The sequence below is a fragment of the Triticum aestivum genome, chromosome 1D (genome assembly GCF_018294505.1).
Source record: "Triticum aestivum cultivar Chinese Spring chromosome 1D, IWGSC CS RefSeq v2.1, whole genome shotgun sequence".
In the NCBI taxonomy this organism is placed as follows: Eukaryota; Viridiplantae; Streptophyta; class Magnoliopsida; order Poales; family Poaceae; genus Triticum; species Triticum aestivum.
The window spans coordinates 265,238,875-265,259,971 of NC_057796.1; the positions used below are offsets into that span (position 1 = coordinate 265,238,875).

Here is a 21,097-nt window from a genome sequence, read left to right on the forward strand (position 1 = left end):
GGACCATTTTAAGTGCGTTTATGACAAGGGGGGCCTGCATCCGTCGACGTGGCAGCACTGTTCACACGGCAACGCTGTTAGACGGCATTACACGCCGCTGGCGCACCGGTTCGAGCCGGGCCGCTTAGTCTTCGAGCCGTACCCCGCCCGGTCCGCTCCTCTAACTCTCTTTTCCTCCCCCGCACTCTCTCCTCTCAGTCATGGCACAATTTATGGTCCATCGTCTCCAACGCCATATATGGTCCACCTGTGGGAGATATATGTGGGAGCTCAAACCCTAGCTGGTCGTCGGATACGAGCAGCCCCAGCCAGAGCCCCCGGCACTGTCTCGAATATGCGGCGGCAAGATCTTGGGCCAGGGCAGTGAAGGAAAATCCGTCGGAGAGTCACCGGATTGCCTCATCATTCGGCGGCGTCTAGTGAGTTTCCTCTTCCCTCTTCCCTCTTCCCTCTTCCTGTAGATCGATTCTAGGGTTAGGGTTAGGTTTTTTGGCACTGTTAATTGGTGCTCTCTTAATTGTGATTTAGCTGCGGTTGATTTGTAGTTAACAGAGTAGCTAGTTGACATAGTAGTTAACAGAGTAGCTAGTTGATGATGTAGTCAGCAGAGTAGTTAGCAGGGTACTGTACTTGGAGAGATCAGTTTGCATTGGTTTGACAGTGAAGTTGACTGGTTTTCAGAACTTGAGAGTGGTTTTCAGAAGGTGTTTGTTGTTTTCAGAGTGTACTGTACTGTATTGTAGCAATTATAATGTTGATTACTCTGTTTTAGTGCTCTGTTTTAGGAATTATGCTTTTTTTACAGTACATTGGTGCTCTGTTTTAGGAATTATGCATTTTTATAGTACATTGGTGCTCTGTTTTAGTGCTCTGTTAATTAAGCTATTTTAATTATTTGTGTGTAGTTTGAACGATGATGTTTGGGAAGTTAGAATGCACTTCCATGACAGAGACAACTTGGAGAGATCAGTTTGCATTTCAGACATAACATATTATAATTTGGTTGCCCTAATAGAGACAGAGGGATATGAGCTTAATGATTTCATGTATTTTGTGAGGGATCCTGGTGTGGGGATTACATGAATGGATGAAATTTGTGATGATGATAAGGTGGATGAAATGCTTGACCATATTGCTAACAATAATCAGCATGTAGTGAACTTGACAGTGGTTAGGGGCACTGATCCAAGACCTGCAGATTTGAACTCAGGCTATCTGGTTGAGGAGCAGGTTCCTTTGAGCCATATAGGAGAGAACCCTGTGTATGTAGTAAATCCTTCTGGTGTTCTCTTAAGATCACCACCAAAAAATATAATACAGAGTCAGCCAGAGCCATTGCAGTTCTACACTACACAGCAGAGCACAAACCATGATCTGGATACAAATGCTGCCATGGACCAATCCAATGCAGCAGATCAGGATGAACTGGAGACATTAATGGAGTTGAAGAGGAGAACAAAGATTGCCAAATTTAGGAAACATAAGATTGCAGCTGAGCATGTAAATAAGGTTAAGCAGAAGCTACCAATTCTTCTAACTGAAGATGATTCAGATCTGGATGCAGATGAGGACTATCTTCAAAGGCTTAATGAGATGAGGAAGCAAAGAGAGGATCCACTCATTCATTTTGATGGAGACACTGATGTGGATGAACTATATGATGAAGATGAGGAAGGGCAACATGTGGAGGTGGAGCAAGAGGAGCAGGTGGAGCAAGATGAGCAGGTGGAGCAGCAAGAGGTGCCTACAAAGAGGAAAAAAGCTAGAAAAGGGCCAACAGAGAGGTCACATTCTAGCTTGGAACAGAGATTTGAGGATGTTTGGGCACCATCATCAGATGAGGAGCCAGATCTTGGTGTTTTGAAGCAGGAATATGATGATGGAGCTGAGGAAGTACAATTTGTTGTGCCCAATGGAAGGAAGAGCAGATCAGTGAGATCTTTGCCAAGGATTTGGTACAGTGAGGAGAGAGAGAACCCAGAGGAGCAGTTTTGCAGAAAAATTTGTTTCCTCAATGTGTATCAGTTTAGGAGAGCAATTCAGACATTGCACATAACTCAGAATAGGAATTATGAGTTCCACAGAAACTGCAATGACAGCATCATAGTTGTGTGCACAAATGCAAAATGCCCTTTCTTTATTGCAGCTTCTGTTGTTGCAAATGAGACTACTTTTTGCATAAGGAAGGCAAATTTTGTGCACACATGCCCAGCAGTAGGAGAGAACACCAAGGTCACTGCAAAATGGGTTGCACACCAGTGTGAGGCAATGATGAGAGTTGATATTGGCACACCAGTCACCACAATAATGCAGACACTGAAGAAGAAATATGGAATAGAGATGTCCACCCATATGGCCTACAGGGCTAGGAAGCAAGCATTGAAGGTTGTCCAAGGAGATCAGAGAGGACAATACACTAGAATAAGAGATTATTTGCAGGCTGTGTTGGATACAAACCCAGGCTCTAGATGTATTGTTACTACTAGGCATGTACCAGAGCACCCAAGCAAAAACCCTAGGTTTCATGGCCTCTTTTTCTGTCTAAGTGCTTGCAAAGAAGGGTTTTTGAATGGATGCAGACCATTCATAGGTACATTTCATTTACTAAGTTGTGAATTGTTTATGTGCTCACATTACATACACTATGTTCTCACAATTGTCAGCTTTGCAGGGGTAGATGGTTGTTTTATCAAGCTGTCAACAGGTCAACAGATCCTTGCTGCAACAGGAAGGGATGGGAACAATAATATCTACCCTATAGCATTTGGAGTTGTTGACAAAGAGGACAAAGACAGCTGGACCTGGTTCTTAACACAGCTTAAAGATGCACTTGGTGGAGAAAGTGGGAAGTTTGGTTATTATACCATCATCTCTGATAGGCAGAAGGTAAACTTCTCTTCTCATACAATATTGCACTAGGTTTCATGGTTTCATATGCACATTGCTATAGCTTCATTGTTTCATTGTTTATAGGACCAATGCTTAGCTTTATTTCCCATTGTTTCAAACAGGGGCTTTTAAATGCAATAAACCATGTTTTCCCCAATTGTCCACAAAGATTCTGCCTTAGACATATCTACCAGAATTTCCAAACTGCTGGTTTTAGAGGTGATGAATTAAAGAAACACATGGATGCAGCTAGCTACTCTTATACTGAGAATGAACACCTTGATGCAATGAATGCTTTGAAAAGAGAGTGTAAGGCTGCTTGGACATGGCTTCACAAAATCCCTGTTCATACTTGGGCTAGGCATGCTATGGATTTTAATTGCAAAACTGACCTGGTAGTGAACAACATCAGTGAGGTGTTTAATAAAATGATATTAGATGTCAGAGGCAAGCCAATAGTGACCATGATAGAAGGAATTAGGACAAAATTGATGGTCAAATTTAACAAGAATAGAACAAAGACATAGACAGCAAATTGGGAGATTTGCCCTACCTATGCTAAAATGTTAGAGGAGACAAAGTACAACTCAAGGTGGTGCCAGACTTTGATGGCTGGTCCTAACATCTACCAAGTGACTAGTGGAGAAAACACCTACTCAGTGAACTTGCTGGACAGAACATGTGGATGTAGGAAATGGGATATGACTTTAATAGTGAAAGCTAAGTTGCAGCCAGAGGACTTTGTTGCTGATTTCTTCAAAAAGGAAATGTATAAAAAAAAAGCATTTGCACATATCATATTTCCTGTGCCTGGTCCAAACTTGTGCCCAAGGACAAGAAATCAGGACATAGAGCCTCCAGTATTCAAAGACATGGTTGGGAAGCAACAAACAAAGAGGAGGAAAAACCAATTTGAAAAGCCAGCACCAAGAGATACATCTAGGATGGCATCTATTACTTGCAGCAACTGCAAACTTGTAGGGCATAGATACAATGTTTGCTCCAAGCCCCTCAAGCCAGCTCTTGCTATGAGAATGAACCAGCATCAGGTTAGTTATAGTAGCACCTCAATTCTCTTTATTTTGTCTCCATTGTAACTCACAAGCCTTAACTGTTTTTGAAATGCAGCCAAACAGGTCACAGACTTCTACTTCAACAACAAATGCATCTATAGCTGCTGCACCACCAAGGAAGAGGCTATCTTCATCTACTACTGCACCTACAGCTATTGCACCACCAAGGAAGAGGCCATCTCCATCAACTGCTGCTCCTACACCTGCTGCCACTACACCTGTTGCTCCTCCAAGGAGGTCTCCTAGGAAGAAAGCTACACCTGCTGCTCCTCCAAGGAGGTCTCCCAGGAAGAAAGCTACCAATGCTGGTACAGCCTCTACCTCTGCTACAGGAAACAGGTCAACTTTTCAAGCTCCAAGACAGAGTGGAAGAAAAAGGACTTCTTCATACAAGTTGGAAGAGTACTTCTATGCTTCTGGGAACTAGATGCCTTTGTCTTTGTTGGCATGTGATGTCTATGTGTTGGCTGTGAACTAGATTATGCCTTTGTTGGCTTTCAGAACCTATGATGCCTATGTTGGCTTTCAACTAGACTATGCCTTTGTTGGCTTTCAGAACCTATGATGCCTATGTTGGCTTTGAACCATTGTTGGTTGTGAGAACTTGGATGTTTATCTTAAATGTTGGCTTAGATGGATGTGAGAACCTGAAAATGTTGGCTGTGATGCTGGTGATTCTGGTGATGATGTTGGCTTAGATGGATGATGATGATGCTTACTATGATTCTAGGGTCACTCGGCGTCGAAAAACCCACCAAAGTGAGTCTAGGGTCACTCTGCGTCGAAAACCCCACCAAAGTTAGTCTAGGGTCACTCTGCGTCGAAAAACCCACCAAAGTGAGTCTAGAGTCACTCGGCGTCGAAAAACCCACCAAAGTGAGTCTAGGGTCACTCGGCGTCGAAAAACCCACCAAAGTGAGTCTAGGGTCTATCGGCGTCGAGAAACCCACCAAAGTGAGTCTAGGGTCTCTCGTCATCGACAAAATCCACCAAAGTGAGTCTAGGGTCTCTCATCATCGACAAAACCAACCAAAGTGAGTCTAGGGTCTCTCGGCGTAAACAAAACCAACCAAAGTGAGTCTAGGGTCTCTCGTCATCGACAAAACCAACCAAGTGAGTCTAGGGTCACTCGGCGTCGAAAAACCCACCAAAGTGAGTCCAGGGTCTATCGGCGTCGAGAAATCCACCAAAGTGAGTCTAGGGTCTCTCGTCATCGACAAAACCAACCAAAGTGAGTCTAGGGTCTCTCGTCATCGACAAAACCAACCAAAGTGAGTCTAGGGTCTATCGTCATCGACTAAACCAACCAAAGTGAGTCTAGGGTCTATCGGCATTGACAAAACCAACCAACCAACAGCATCAGATTCAGCATAACTGGAAGATTCATACATAATCATAACTAATAAGTACCATATTACACGATAGTGCTTAATGCTAAATAGGTACATTACATAACCATAATTCAGATATTACTAGATCATTCATCTAATAGTAGTCATTACATAACCATAATTATAGTACTCATCATCCCATAACCATGCTGGTGGTACTAATAAGCAGCATATTACATTATACTGCTCATTCATCTAAGATGGCTTTGATCCCATTCAGCTTCAGCTTGGTCTGCTCGACAACCTTCTCAAGCTCATCAATGTGGGCCTGCAACTTAATCTTCTCTTCCGCAAGCTTCAACTTCATGTTCCTAATGACATTGGCTTGAGCAACTGTCAGGTTCTTGAGCATGTCATACTTCTCCTGCAGCTTGCTCTCATCAGGTTTGTTCTGCATCTTACCTCTCTCCATCTGAGCCCTCTGCTCCTGGGCATCCAAAAGGCCGTTGACATCTTCAACCAACCTCTCATAACTTGCCTGCAGCTTGATCTTCTGTTGTGTCAGATTGTGAACAGCAAATGAGCTTTCCAGATTGTCCTCAATCTTGCTCCTCCTGCACTCTTCATACTTATCCCACAACTTGGTCAATGCATTCTCCATTGTAGCTGGCCAAAATGGATCAACCCATTCAACTAGCCCACAGTTTCTTCCCTCCTGTAATTTTAGTGTTAAACAGGTATAAAGTAACACAATGCTACAAAGTAACAAATGGTGTAAAGTGCTCACTAATCCACATGCTATAAAGTAACAAACAGGTATAAAGTAACAGAATGAGTTAAACAAACATGTATGAGCTAGCTATATGACACAATGAGTTAAACAATTACAGTGCTCACTAATCCACATGCTATAAAGTAAGAAGTCTCAATCAGTGCTCCCAACCCTATGCACATACTGGCATATAAACAATGACCTCCCTAACCCACTACTATCACAGAAAATACATAACTAATTAGCAACCTACCTAACAGGCCAGATCTGCTGACAACACTCTGCACATGCTCACATATAAACAATGACCTCACTGAGCAACTAGCACACCAGATCTGCTAACTATAAAATCAGTACTAAACAGTGACCAGATTAGCATAAATTTGGCACATACCTTCACAGCACAAGCAAAGAACCTCCTGCCAGTATGGATGCCCTGGAAAGCAACACGCCTCTCTGCTGGTAGGGAGTGTTCATTGCACAAAACATCAGGTTCAGTGCCCTCGAAATCGGAGTCATCGATGGTCTCAGGGATCTGGAGGTGCAAAGGAAAGGCAACAAAACTTCAGATCAAGCTCAACAGAAAAATCCCCAAATCGCAACCCTAACCCTAGCTTGAGCTCGAGCAACTCACCTTGATGATGCCCTCGTCTGAAGCTGAGTCGGCGTACTGGTGAGAGTTCTTGCTACTGTCGTCATCAGACCAGGAAACCATGGTGACGCGGCAGCGACGGCGGTCGGAGATGTGGGAGGGGCGGCGGCGGCGAACGAGCGGGAGCAGAGAGAGGGAGAAGGACGGGAGAGAGTGAGGGCTGGGGGGTGGGGCCTGCACCGCTTCGGGGTGTTTGACCCGCCCGGCTCGAACCGGTGCGCCAGCGGCGTGTAACGCCGTCTAACGGCGTTGCCGTGTGAACAGTGTTGCCACGTCGACGGATGCGGGGCCCCTTGTCATAAACGCACTTAAAACGGTCCAAACAAGCAACTAGTGTTTTTTGCAAAAAATTATGAAAAAAATTAGTGCTTTTTGGCACAATTTCGTATATGTGTGGTACCTGCAAACCTAGCGTCGATGTTTTTTGCAATTCACTCCTATTCGCCGACCCGGTGATCTTCTTTGCTCTGCTGCCTTTCCCTTCCCATTGGCATTCCCATGTTCTCATGGCAAGAGCTCAAATAGATGTATCTAGACGTATTTCAGTCCTAGATATATTCTTTTTTTAACGAAAGATACGTCCGTTTGAGCGATAAGTAATATGAATCGAAGGGAGTATAAAAAATGTGTATATTTTTTTAGTTGAATCGTGTGCATATAACCATATTTGTTAAGCAATATATGCACGTATTTAATTCCCCGCAGATAAAAAATGTAATTAATGCTGTTTTCTGACGAGCGTTGCAGCAGGACTACAGAGGAGGATCTTACAATTATATACTCCCTCCGTCTCAAAATTCTTATCTTAGATTTGTCTACATACAGACGTATCTATTCACGTTTTAGTGTTAGATACATCTGTATTTAGATAAATCTAAGACAAGAATTTTGGAACGGAGGGAGTACACGTAACGTCAAGTATAATGATTCAGTCAGATGCGGTACAGAGAACTACGCTCGCCTGAATTTACAGCATCCACAAATAAGGTTCAAAGAAATGAGCTCCAGCCTGAAAAAATAAAATCAGCCTAAAAAAGAAACGAGCTCGAAAATGAAGCATCCACAAACAATACAGCCAATTAACCATGCGCAGAAGAATGCACCAGCAAGTTAAACAACCTGCCATGCCGGGCCCTTCATCCAGATTAACCGAAATGTCAAATGGAGGAGTTGAGGCAGCAGTAGCACCATGCTAATTCTAAGCTGAATCCTACAGGGGTTAAACAACAAGATTGCCAGAGCAAATCCATAGCAACTTGTCAAAGTTTATTAGTAGCAGCCCATGCCACGAACTGACAGCATTTCATTCAGTGTTGCTTGATCAAAGTACTTATGTTTCACAAACTACTGTTCCTTGATACTACAAAAACAGGTCCGCCATTAGGACCACAGCCTAAATCCTCAAATCCGCTACAAGCAGGTCCTTGAGCAGGCCATGCGCACCCATTTACATGCGGCGGGTATTGGCGGATGCAGCCCAGCTCAAATATTTCCTTTCTCAAGACACTTATTCAGCCCAAGGACAAGTGCGAGATCTACAAGTATCAGGGTATGTATGTATGTTATGGCAGCTAAACTTACCCTACCAATATTTGGTCATGTCCAAAACACTGGGCTTTGTTTGCATGGTTGCCAACTAGGAGTATTTGGCATGCCAACGCCTTTTTGGTTACTCTAGCTCGTTTTCCTTGCCGATGTTGACCAACTCATGGGCAACCAAAAGGTCAACCAAAATTTTGGCTAGCCAAATATTTGGTAGGGCTGGAACCAAACATACCCTCAGTCACCTCCCCTTTCTCCTGTCCTTTTCTCTTTCTCTGCTTCTATCATGGTGATCATCCTTCTCTCGGCCTGAACTTTTCTCGCGTGCCCTGTCTCTCCCGACATCATTACCATGCAATCTGTCTCTGCTGCGATTGTGCTCTCGGTCTCTATCCAGTGATAATTTCTTTGAAGGACTATGGCTCCTACTTGGGCTGTGAGGCCGCTTCTTGGAAGAATCGCGTGCATCATCATACCTTCCTTTCCGGTCCGATGGTATTCTCTCTGCAAAACAGAAGTACATTTCTTTGTAAAAACATGCACACACTGGACTAGGTTGAGGGCTACAGCATGGCTCATTGTTATTATCAGATAAGCTATTACGTGAAGCAACAAAATAAGTATCAACGATGGAGATGCTCCAAAGAAACAGAAATGCAGTTATCAAAAGACAGGGTTATTCCCTTGCGGCCTTCTTACATACCGGAAGAGCGCCTGTTGTTTGCCCCATCTACAGAAGAAGACAACCCATATTCAGACTGAAGACGCCTACGGTGGCTGGCAACCTTCCTCTCAAGCTCCTCCATGTTCCACAAACCCTTCTCCTCAAGAGATTCACGATACTGCATGACACCGATCTCAATCTGCCTCAGCTTCTGCCTGCAGATCAGAAGGTGTAGTGACTAAGCAAAAAAGAATGTGAAACACTAATAGCAACATGACTGAATATTTGGAGCAAAGAATGTGAAACACTAACGACAACATGATTGAATAATTGGAGCGGGTGAAGTGGGATACCTATGCTCTTCATCAACAATTGTATCTGGATGATGAATTGCGTGATCAGTACTAATTTCTGTTGCATCAGCTTTCCCGGGATCACCAGCAATATCACTTCCAGATGAATAGCTCAATCCCAATCCTTGACCATCTTTTCTATCTTCATCGCCGCTGCCATCATCCTCTCGATTCCATTTAGAAGCTGGTAAGATGGGATCAGCTCTCTGCTTCTTGCTTGGAACTTGTTTCGGTTCAGCAGATGCAGATTTTCCATAGTATTTTTGACCTGTGTGACGAGAGAGACCCAGCATATCTGATTCATCATCAACAGTACCTTCTGCAGGTCTCGAAGCACCATGCGCATTCAAACCAATATCCTCTCTCCCAGATCTATGAGGTTCTCCTTGTCCATATTTCATGTCGACATCTTTCTGATATACTCGCTCCTTCTCAGCCTCCTCCAGGCTGAGCAACCTGGCAACCATCATCTCTTTACCACCACATAGTGAGAGGCCATTATGTCTACAACGACGTTCAAGCTCAGCAAGCGGAAGCCCTAACAGCTCCTTCGTCGCTGCTGCCTTTCCTGTGGCCAGGGCACCATCTTCATCAAGCCTAAATCCATTATTACCATCCTCGGAGCTAGTTTTCTTTTCAATTTCAGGTGCATCACCACATAGAGAGTGGAAAGGGATGACCCCAGAGTTGCCTGGTCTAAGAAAGGTAGCTTTCAGCCCATTCAGATATGCATCAGAAAACAGAAACCAGTCTGCCCATACTTGTAGAACTTTCAAAACCCTCTCCTGCAGAAAGTAATAAATGAGTGTTATTATGTAGAAAAATCAAGGGGGGAAATGAAACCATACTACTCAACAAATACCTTCAGAGCTTCAGCAGTAATCCTTCCTGTAATACTGCGATACAAGTCATTGAAGCTCTCCATGACATCGGGTATAGCAGCCTCAAACTTGGTTCGAAACGCAGAAGCATTCTTCACGGGAGCACTACTGTTATGAAGGATGTCGGACACTAGCATAAGCCTTGCGACCTTGGTGGGAATAGATGTCTCCTTAAGTGTCAAAGATTCTGCAAGAACCTCGACAATCTGTACAAGGGGAGACCCGGTGAGTCTTTATTCAATGTGAACTATAAAATAAAATTGAAGTATACATCACTATGCAGTAGGCCTTTGAAGTGCAGTTTGCAACAAACAACTGACATGTGCGGTTATGTAAGAGTATATGACCAGATGATGGTCCCAATAGTAAAATATATACATCAATCTACATGTTACAAATTTGATCCACTTCTCCTTTCCTACTCTCCTTAGACAACACCAAATCTCATCAAAACGTATATGCTTGAGACAGATAGTATGTGCAGAGTAGAATGAATCTCAGTCCACAACCACAAGATTTGACTCGCAATGATCAAGCTATTAACTGATCTTGGGAATTGTTACAAGCTGTACAATGTTTCACGTAGAGTAACTGAGACAGAAAGGAAAAATAGCAGGATGCATGAAATAGAATCAATCAACCAGAACGAATTCATAATTTTAAGCTAAAGGCAAAAGGAAAAGAGGAAATATCAACTGATAAGGTCAAATATACAGGGTATGCATTACCTCTCCAGCAGCATCAGCATTATCTAACGCAAATCCCATGGCCTCCTTTATCTGACTCCTCTCTAATGTCAACGCGCGTAGCATGTCCTCAAATTCATCACGCTGTGAATCAGTCAGTGTACGCTCCACTTCCGCACGCTGGGAGAGGAAACACAAATTAATCAGGTAACTGGACCAACGCATTTGCACCATCTAATAAAGGCAAAGTGCCAAAAAGAAGTCTCTGCCAAGGTCCAACCAAACCTTACCCTGCTTCTACCAGCTGCAAAAGTAGATTCTTTTTCATGATTAGGACTTCGGCTGGATGGCAAAGCAGGTGGAACCCATCTAAAATAACATATTTAATACAACAATGTCACCAGATAGTCAATAAGCACAGGACCAACACATAACAGAATATCATTGTGCACGCATACCTTGCACTTCCAGTAATCATGATAAATGGTTCGGTTCGCCATCGTTGTAAAGTATCGCCCTGCATTGGAACATCATAAGCAGCTAAACGTTAGTGTTATATCAGCACAGTGATTCCCATATATACTACAAAATTCTAGAGAACAAGCTGAACAGAACATAATCAGGAGGTCAGAGGACATAAATTTTACTAAACAAAACATTATTCATTTCGACCAATCAATAGGCCATCACTGAGCAAAAATATATGCTGGAAAATGTCATATGATAAAATATGTGTCTATGACAACCGATACAACAATCTTCTATTGATAGATCATAGAGGAGATAGCATTAAAACTGTAGCAACATAAACAACAGTGGATACCTGAGCAAAGGAGTATAACCTCCAGACATAGTATGTGTGCTCTTTCGATTTAAGATCAAACAAGAAGCTAAATAAAGAATTCCCTCGTCCTCTTTCCATTATAGCTTGTTCAAAAGCACATCCACCATCAAGTACATGCAGAGCCATTGTGTCAATCACATGCCTAAGATGTGAATCATCTGGTGGAGCAACTACTATATCAGGAACATTTGGAGTAAGGACCTGTTAAACCAAGTGAATCCCCAAAGTGGAATTAGAATTGAGGAAAAACTGCACAAACTAACATCTAAAATTGTTACCAAGGAAAAACTTCTTATATTATTTCTAGGCCTATAAGATACAAAAGAACGTAGCTGGCAGAGTTACATACAAGAGTGCTGGTGACAAAGGATTCAAAATCCATAACCGAAATCAGAGAGCCCACCCAGAACATATCACATAGTGAACATATGTGAATGAAAGGGCTAAAGAATTTATGTGCCAACTTAAGAAAGATTGCAAAAATATTACATGTTAAATTTTATGCAGCAGGGTAACTTATGAACTCTGTTGGCCTATACAATTCAAGCACTTAGATATTTTCTGAAAAGGGAGCTCAAACGAGCAGCGTTATGCTACCTCAAAAGGTCTATCTCAAAGAAAACGTGGAATTTTTTTAATGATATTACTTTTATGATCACACAAATAGCATGGATATCAAGAACAGTACGCCACACAAGGACAGATGCATATGTAAGAGATCACCAACCAGCTCTGAGGTTTGTCGTGTAACAGATGCAACAGGTGGACCTCCAGGACCAGATATGATTACAGTACCACCCTGTATATCAAAGAAAAATAAGGAGGTCGTACAACTCAGAGGGAAACACCAAAGACATGTCATCTACTCATAACTTCCAAAGAAAATATAAGAGTGAGCTGCACATAGAAACTTTTGAAATGAAAGAAGCAACCTCCTTGTTTCTGATTGCCATATGTCCTGGAGGAGGAGCAGGCAGTGCTTGTGATGGAAGAGCAACAGATTTGCCCCACCCAATCTTCAGCTCGTAGTCGTACACAATAACACCTGCGTTAAGTAATTTAGTAACTGAAAACAGGAATATAAGTAATATTTAAAAAGTACAAAAAGGTTACTATTTTAAGGTCCTATAACATGATCCCGACTACATGGAAGTGCACAGTAACCTTGCATTTCATCCTTGGCTGCCTGTCCTTCTGCTCTATTCATGAATGCAACAAAACCACAATTTCTTTGCCTTCTGCGTTCTTCTTCTGTTCGAGGCCACATAATCTTGACGCTAGCGATAGGTCCAAACCGACCAAATGTCCTCAAAAGAAAATTCTCATCCACCTAACATCATATGGTATATAATGCACAGTAAGCTAACTATATGATGCCTATACACTTAAAACTGTGTCTAGACAGAACATGTACGGTGGGAAAAATCAACCTGAGGAGAGAGATTGCCAACATATAAGTTTGTGGTTTGTGGATCCCCATCATCAAATGATCCTGGTATTCTCCCACTGGGGTCAAATTCATCTGGTAGTTCATCAAAATGGCTAGAGGACTGCAGGAAAATCTTCAATCATCAGTATATCAAATAAAAGGGCAAACCGCAGAGATTTTGAGAGAAAACAATTAGGGGAACCAGTCAACAGATTTATCATATTTAGCTGGAAACTTATTTAAAAAATGTTTATCGAAGTTGACTGGCAGGGTTAGTTTTCTACATTCTATTTGACAAGAACACTTCAGCATGCTAAATACAATCAAAACTGCCCTATGGATGTGTTTGATATTATGACTAGTGGAAAGAACCAAAAGATCAACTTTAACATAATATAATACCTACCGTGGAGGTGTCACCGTGTCGACCGTCACGTTCTTGATTACGCCTTTCCCGAAGCTCTTGCTCAAACTTGAGTTCCTCCATGAACTTATCTATTGCCCGTGGCTTTCCTTTTTCCTTTTCCTTCGGCCGCTCATCTCCCTTCTACAAGTCAAGATAATACCCAATCAAAGAACCATACTGACCACTGAGCCAATCATAAGAACTAGGAAAGTGCACTAACCTTTTTGTCTGGCTCTTTCCCAAATGGTGGCGGCAAAAAAGATGGAACATACCTGGATAATGATATGACGTATATAAGGTATGTACTGAGCTCATAAGTCAGATAGTGCTGCATATCATTTGTATACACATATATGCCATGGGGTTGCAGATAACAACAACGGCTAAAGGATAGAAGCAATACAACCAAAATAAATAGCTACTTCACTGTCTACAGGGGTACTTTGGATATTCTCACTAAATTAATGACATTTTGGCAGATTTTCTCTATTTAAATCATGTTGATCCAATACACACATATAATTATTTTGCCACAAGTAAAGCTCCGTCCAACATTGCAATGGCTTTTCAGAAGTACCTAAGGCCGTGCTTGGCATCGGTGTAATTTAATAGCATGTATATTTAACTTACAGGTGCATCTTACCAGACACTGAGCAATTTCCGGCCGGAAACAAACCAACAGGCCGAGACGTGTATTTTTTACAGGGGTATTTAAAAAGAAAACGATAATCCGAACAGTGCCTAAATGTTTCCACTTTTCGATGACATAATGCACCTTTCAAGCCATGGAAACAAAATCATACCAGACCATAACCGATGACACAGCAGCCATGAAGTGGCCCTAAATCTAGACTAGTTGTTAAGCTTAATATGTCAGTTTTTGTGCAATTATGAGAATTTCTCTGCAACGCTGCCCATGATCAAAACATTCGTAATAATCTGAAAATGTTCCTCTATTGTGAAAAACAACACACCACCTAAGAACACGGTAAATTTTATATTATCTTGATTCTTGAATATGTTGATCATGACGTAAATATGCAAAATATTTGTTTCATTGGAAGTAAGAAAGGTGTTACAATATTTTTATTTCAGGTTAGCTCATAACAGAAGTTATAGGGCCGTAGTAGCAGTAATCTCCGAATCATATTAGATTCAAAATAATGAAACCCTGACTGTAACGACATGGAAGCCTCACATTTTAGGCTTCCTGCTACGAGAAGGAAACTGCACGGAAAAGAAATTAAGCCCAATTTAATCTACGCCTTTGGAACAGCTTATGGCTGTTTCAGACCTATATAAGCAATGCTACAAGCCATTCCAAAGTGGGCATTTCAATCATTTGATTTCTGGTTAGTTAATAACAGAAGTTATATGCGTGACCAAAAATCAGTTTGGTTTCATGCCTGGGAGGTCGACCATGGAAGCCATTTTCTTGGTACGACAACTTATGGAGAGATATAGGGAGCAAAAGGAGGACTTGCATATGGTGTTCATTGACTTGGAGAAGGCCTATGAGAAGATACCGCGGAATGTCATGTGGTGGGCCTTGGAGAAACACAAAGTCCCAGCAAAGTACATTACCCTCATCAAGGACATGTACGATAATGTTGTGACAAGTGTTCGAACAAGTGATGTCGACACCGATGCCTTCCCGATTAAGATAGGACTGCATCAGGGGTCAGCTTTGAGCCCTTATCTTTTTGCATTGGTGATGGATGAGGTCACAAGGGATATACAAGGAGATATACCATGGTGTATGCTCTTTGAGGATGATGTGGTGCTAGTTGACGATAGTCGGACGGGGGTAAATAGGAAGTTAGAGTTATGGAGACAAACCTTGGAATCAAAAGGGTTTAGGCTTAGTAGAACTAAAACCGAGTACATGATGTGCGGTTTCAGTACTACTAGGTGTGAGGAGGAGGAGGAGGTTAGCCTTGATGGCCAGGTGGTACCTCGGAAGGACACATTTCGGTATTTGGGGTCAATGCTGCAGGAGGATGGGGGTATTGATGAAGATGTGAACCATCGAATCAAGGCCGGATGGATGAAGTGGCGCCAAGCTTCTGGCATTCTCTGTGACAAGAGAGTGCCACAAAAGCTAAAAGGCAAGTTCTACAGGACGGCGGTTCGACCCGCAATGTTGTATGGCGCTGAGTGCTGGCCGACTAAAAGGCGACATGTTCAACAGTTAGGTGTGGTGGAGATGCGTATGTTGAGATGGATGAGATGGATGTGTGGCCACACGAGGAAGGATCGAGTCCGGAATGATGATATACGAGATAAGAGTCGGGGTAGCACCAATTGAAGAGAAGCTTGTCCAGCATCGTCTGAGATGGTTTGGGCATATTCAGCGCGGGCCTCCAGAAGCTCCAGTGCATAGCGGACGGCTAAAGCGTGCGGAGAATGTCAAGAGAGGGCGGGGTAGACCGAATTTGACATGGGAGGAGTCCGTTAAGAGAGACCTGAAGGATTGGAGTATCACCAAAGAGCTAGCTATGGACAGGGATGCGTGGAAGCTTGCTATCCATGTGCCAGAGCCATGAGTTGGTTACGAGATCTTATGGGTTTCACCTCTAGCCTAACCCAACTTGTTTGGGACTAAAGGCTTTGTTGTTGTTGTTGTTGTAATAACAGAAGTTATATGGTTGGGGTAGCAGTAGTCGTGAATCATATTGATTCCAAAAAGGAAAGAAAAAACTGCTCCTGCACTATTTGTTCCTAGCAGTATCAGATTTTAATCATAGGGTTTAAAAGTTAGACTAAATATTTTAGGGAGTAGAGAGTATAATCAGCATCGTTGACATTTGACACATTGTTCTGATGCATTTGGTATTTATTACAGTAATACCAACAAATACAACATGAGATATCATTATATTATTATTCATATATGTTTACAAATTTACAGTCATCTCACAATTAGTTACAGTTTACATGGATGCTTCCGTGGTTGGTGTCTCCATGACTCCACAGAGTCATTGCCATGGTAGTAGTGTACTACAAAACTGCTAAACATAAGTTCTGTAACATCATCATCATCTTAAGCGCCATGTCAGCAACAAGGAATTGTTCTGTCAAGAAGGCGCAGCTATAGTCAGCACTACAGCACAAATGCAACTGAGGATGTGGGAGTGCAATACGAGTCACGAAACGAGATGGCACGGCTATTCACAAAGTCTGTCAAGACAGTTTTCTTCTTCCGACCAAATTTCAAGTGCATCAAGCACTTGGCAATAAAAGGTATATGAACGAATAATTCATGAATCGCAATTGTAAGGTATAATAAATTATGTGCCTTGGTATATCACATCGAGCGTGTAAAAATTGCTCATGTTGGGTCTCAAAATTCTCAATTCTGATCATAGTGGCACATGACTCTAAAGATGTAGCTGTGCTGTCACAGGATACAATCTTCTAGAAATCAAGTATTTTTTGCCGTTTACCTACTGCCCTTCTTTGGAACAGACCACCCATCTTTGGATTTTCCACCTGTCATTGCCGAATGAGTAAAAATGGCGGCCTCTTGATTAATTGGAGCAATAAAAGAAATAGTGCATATATCCATCATGATTGATACTGAAACTGCAAGGTGCAAAGGCAACTATAAAGAAGTATAGTAAAATGAAACCACTATCACTAACCTTCAGAATCAGCTCTCAGCTTGGCATTGGGATCAATCACGCCCCCACGGACAAACTTCGATCCAGATGTGCTTTCACCCTTGAATGACTCAACAAACTCCGCATAGACGCGTGCCGCTTCATCTTCCTCCCTCTTAACATACCAGAAGCAGTTAAAATCAGGTATGAACGAAATTTACATGTAAAAAAAGATGGGCGTGTCTCAGAAAAAGTTAAAAGGGACTTAAACCCCTGACCTTCTTCCTCGCCTCCTCATTCTCCTTATGACGGTTGAACGGAACCTTCTTCGAACTCATCTGTATTTCTGGACACTGGCATACAATCATCACCAGAACATCAGAATCTGAGCACACATAAATGTTTCTACCACCCTATATGCGATCTTAATCACTGCAGTCACTCTTGATTCCCAGATCCCAGCGAGCACAGGTAGACACAGCACTCGTACACACAAACTTACGCGCATGTGACCTACCAACAGCAGGCGCAAACCACGAGGTCGAGAAGAATTGCGCGCGAGTAACCTAAACCCTAACTCATTCCCACCCACGAAATATTGGGAACAAGCTGCTATTGCAACAAACCGGGCCGAATCCACAGATAGCTGGATGCGTTTGCGAATCTTGGAGGAGTAATGAGGTTATGAGGGTATTGTGATTGTTCGTAGCAACGAACAAAACACTCCTAGAACAATCGAGAGAAATATTTTAGGATTTTCGTACCAGCAGAAGGAATCGGCTTGGATGGATCTCCTGAATGCGCCACTCCAAGCTTGGAACAGTGGAAGTGGCGCCGCTTCGCTGGGAGGAAGCTCGGGCGCTTCTCTACTGCCGCCGGCGAACAGCGGGGTCCGGCGGCTCGGGGGTCGGCCAAGAGAGGGGGGCGGGGGGCCTGGGAGGAACGAGGTTCAGCAGCAAGCCCACCTGCACCGTCCGATTAACATCCAGTTACCAGATCAGGCACACGCCAGGGTGGTGATTGGTGACGGGGAGTCGGGTCCAGACGGCAGATAGGCTCATAGGCAGAGGCGCAGGTAATTTCACAATTTGTGCATACAGGCATACTCTTGATAAAATTTGTTCTCTATGCAAAAAACACATAGGAGTAGATGGATTTTATTTTTGACATGAATAGAACTTTATTCATCACATGATTGAGAGATTGTTAAATAAAGCCATGGTCCAAGCGGTCGGCACGCTCGCAGTACATCTGTAGCGCGATCTCGAGCTCCAAGTTGGTTATTTCATTGGAGATCATCAGCTCGAGGATGCGACGGCCATGTTTCTCTACTGCGTTCAGGTGGACACCTGGGCTAAGGAGGCGGTCGAGCCTAGCGACCAGCCGCGTTGGCATCGAGCGGGCCGCGGACAAGGCGAACGGCGCGACTCATGCGAACGGCGCAGCGGGCATCCGGTGCAAGTACGGCGTGGCCGGCCTCTGATGCAAGTACGGCGCAGAGGGCCTCTGCCCACTCCTGACGAGGAATGGGGGTACTTACGGGACGTGTACCCAGTTGCGACGCCCTGTCGACGGCAGGCAAGCGCCGATTGATCCGCTTTTGCTGTGCGGCGCGCCGCGCCTCTCGCTCTGCGGCGCTCCAACGGTCTCGTTGTGCGGCGAGCAGCAGCCTATCGGCGCGGACGCACCTAGCTTGCTCTGCGGCGCGTCGTCGATCATGCTGTATGGCGAGCTGCAGCCTCTCGGCGCTGATATGCCTATCTTGATCCGCGACGCTGAAGCGCCATGCGCCAAGGGTCTGCTCAACCCTGGTGATGACGCGCATCACGGCGTCGTCTATCGCGTTGCCGGGAGCGCCTCGGCCTCGACGGGCCGTGGCGACTTCTCGTTTTCCTCGTTGACAAGGTTGATGGCAGAGGAGGCGCTTTGGTGGTTTGGCAAAGGTGGATGTGCTACAGGCTACGCTTGTTGCCTCTGTGCGTCACGCGCTGCCTAGATTTATGCGCAATGTCGCTGGGTGGCGGGAACCGGTGAGAAAATGGCGGGAAACGGCGGCATGTTCATAAAACGTCATCAATTAATGGAAACTTAGCATAGATGAAACATCGAGCTACACGACGCGTTGCTCGCCCAAGGATATGATCCATATACTTGTGTGCCCAACAGAGCACACTATTCACAGTAAAGAATATTGTTCCGTTTATCCTAGTAGAGCAGTGGTGGCAAGCGTCACAAGAAGTAGATGATGATCAGATGGTCGTTTATCCTAATTAATTATGCATGATATAGTTTACTTTGGTGTGTGAAAATATCATGTGTGTACTAGCCACCCAAGTAATTGAATGTTTGTCTGTATCACACACATCATGTTTATGTGAAACGTTTCTGTTCTCTTGACTCAACAAACTATATGCCCTTCTGTAACGCTCACGATGCGGCTACATCTCCCACGTGTCGAGGCACGACTTAGAGGCATAACCGCATTGTGGTTTTGTCGCAAGAAGGGTCATCTTCACACAGTCCCATGTAATGAACAAGAATGGGATAACGAGAGTTGGCTTACAATCGCCACTTCACACAATACATAAATATAATTCATACATCATCCAAAATTCACACATAGACCGACTACGGTCAAGATCCAAATGAGAATAAGACAACCCAAAATGCTAGATCCCTGATCGTCCCAACTGGGCTCCACTACTGACCATCAGGAAAAGACACATAGTAACGACCACGTTCCTCGTCGAACTCCCACTTGAGGTCGATCTCATCATCTGCACTGGCATCGTCGGCACCTGCAACTGTTTTGGTAGAATCTGTGAGTCACGAGGACTCAGCCATCTCACACCCGCTAGATCAAGACTATTTAAGCTTATAGGAAAGGATGGTGTAATGAGGTGGAGCTGCAACAGGTACTAAGCATATATGGTGGCTAACATACGCAAATGAGAGCGAGAAGAGAAGTAGCGGAACGGTCGTCAACTAGCAATGATCAAGAGTGATCCTGAACTCCTACTTACGTCATTCATAACTCAAACCGTGTTCACTTCCCGGACTCCGCCGAGAAGAGACCATCACGGCTACACACACGGTTGATGTATTTTAATTAAGTCAAGTGACAAGTTCTCTACAACCGGACATTAACAAATTCCCATCTGCCTCATAACCGCGGGCACGGCTTTCGAAAGATAATACCCTGCAGGGGTGTCCCAACTTAGCCCATCATAAGCTCTCACGGTCAACGAAGGATAAACCTTCTCCCGGAAAGACCCGATCAGTCTCGAAATCCCGGTTTACAAGACATTTCGACAATGGTAAAACAAGACCAGCAAAGCCACCCGAATGTGCCGACAAATCCCGATAGGAGCTGCACATATCTCGTTCTCAGGGCACACCGGATGGGCAAGACGTCGGGTTGGCATAGACCTTGGTTGCCCAGGGGGCGCCGGACATCGCCCAGTTTGGGCCAGCACTCGAAGGAGCACTGGTCCGGGGGTTTAAAATAAAGATGACCCTCGGGCTCGCGAAAACCCGGGGGGAAAGACTTAGGTGGCAAATGGTAAAACCAAGGTTGGACCTTGCTGGAGGATTTTTATTCAAGGCGAACTGTCAAGGGGGTCCCATAAATCACCCAACCGCGTAAGGAACGCAAACTCAAGGAACATAATACCGGTAAGACAGAAACTAGGGCGGCAAGAGTGAAACAAAACACCAGGCATAAGGCCGAGCCTTCCACCCTTTACCAAAAAATATAGATGCATTAAAATAATAAGAGATAGTGTGATATCCCAACATATCCATGTTCCAACATGGAACAAACTTAAACTTCACCTGCAACTAGCAACGCTATAAGAAAGGCTGAGCAAAAGCGGAAACTTAGCCAAACAACGGTTTGCTAGGAAATGATGGTTAGAGGCTTGACATGGCAATATGGGAGGCATGATATAGCAAGTGATAGGTAGCGCAGCAT

General features: G+C 43.8%; 1 protein-coding gene across 4 annotated transcripts; it reads right to left on the bottom strand.

Annotated features, from left to right (window-relative positions):
- Nucleotides 1-7,928: 7,928 nt before the first annotated feature.
- On the bottom strand, nucleotides 7,929-18,115 carry LOC123181405 (protein RRC1). 4 transcript variants are annotated; one of them, XM_044593665.1, is made up of 18 exons: nucleotides 17,889-18,115; nucleotides 17,403-17,477; nucleotides 17,167-17,299; nucleotides 16,969-17,014; nucleotides 13,743-13,794; nucleotides 13,523-13,660; nucleotides 13,118-13,237; nucleotides 12,852-13,017; nucleotides 12,620-12,732; nucleotides 12,415-12,486; nucleotides 11,667-11,888; nucleotides 11,302-11,360; nucleotides 11,134-11,212; nucleotides 10,886-11,023; nucleotides 10,139-10,363; nucleotides 9,277-10,061; nucleotides 8,963-9,138; nucleotides 7,929-8,763 (listed from the first exon to the last, which is right to left on the bottom strand). In XM_044593665.1, the coding sequence occupies exons 2-18, from the start codon at nucleotides 17,460-17,462 to the stop codon at nucleotides 8,501-8,503; spliced, it is 2,847 nt and encodes a 948-aa protein (XP_044449600.1). In that variant the 5' UTR covers nucleotides 17,463-17,477; nucleotides 17,889-18,115; the 3' UTR covers nucleotides 7,929-8,500. The 4 variants fall into 4 exon arrangements, with proteins under 4 accessions (XP_044449600.1, XP_044449599.1, XP_044449602.1 ...); XM_044593664.1 differs by having other exon boundaries at nucleotides 13,523-13,663; XM_044593667.1 differs by lacking the exons at nucleotides 16,969-17,014; nucleotides 17,889-18,115 and having other exon boundaries at nucleotides 17,403-17,483.
- Between the last annotated feature and the right edge of the window lie 2,982 nt (nucleotides 18,116-21,097).

Excerpts from the sequence above, each read along its gene's own strand:
- LOC123181405 (XM_044593664.1), bottom strand. The coding sequence starts at position 17,462 with ATGAGTTCGAAGAAGGTTCCGTTCAACCGTCATAAGGAGAATGAGGAG. Across the intron at positions 17,015-17,166 it reads GCTGAGAGCTGATTCTGAAG|GTGGAAAATCCAAAGATGGG; the intron begins GTTAGTGATAGT and ends CGGCAATGACAG. Across the intron at positions 11,213-11,301 it reads ATGATTACTGGAAGTGCAAG|ATGGGTTCCACCTGCTTTGC; the intron begins GTATGCGTGCAC and ends ATGTTATTTTAG.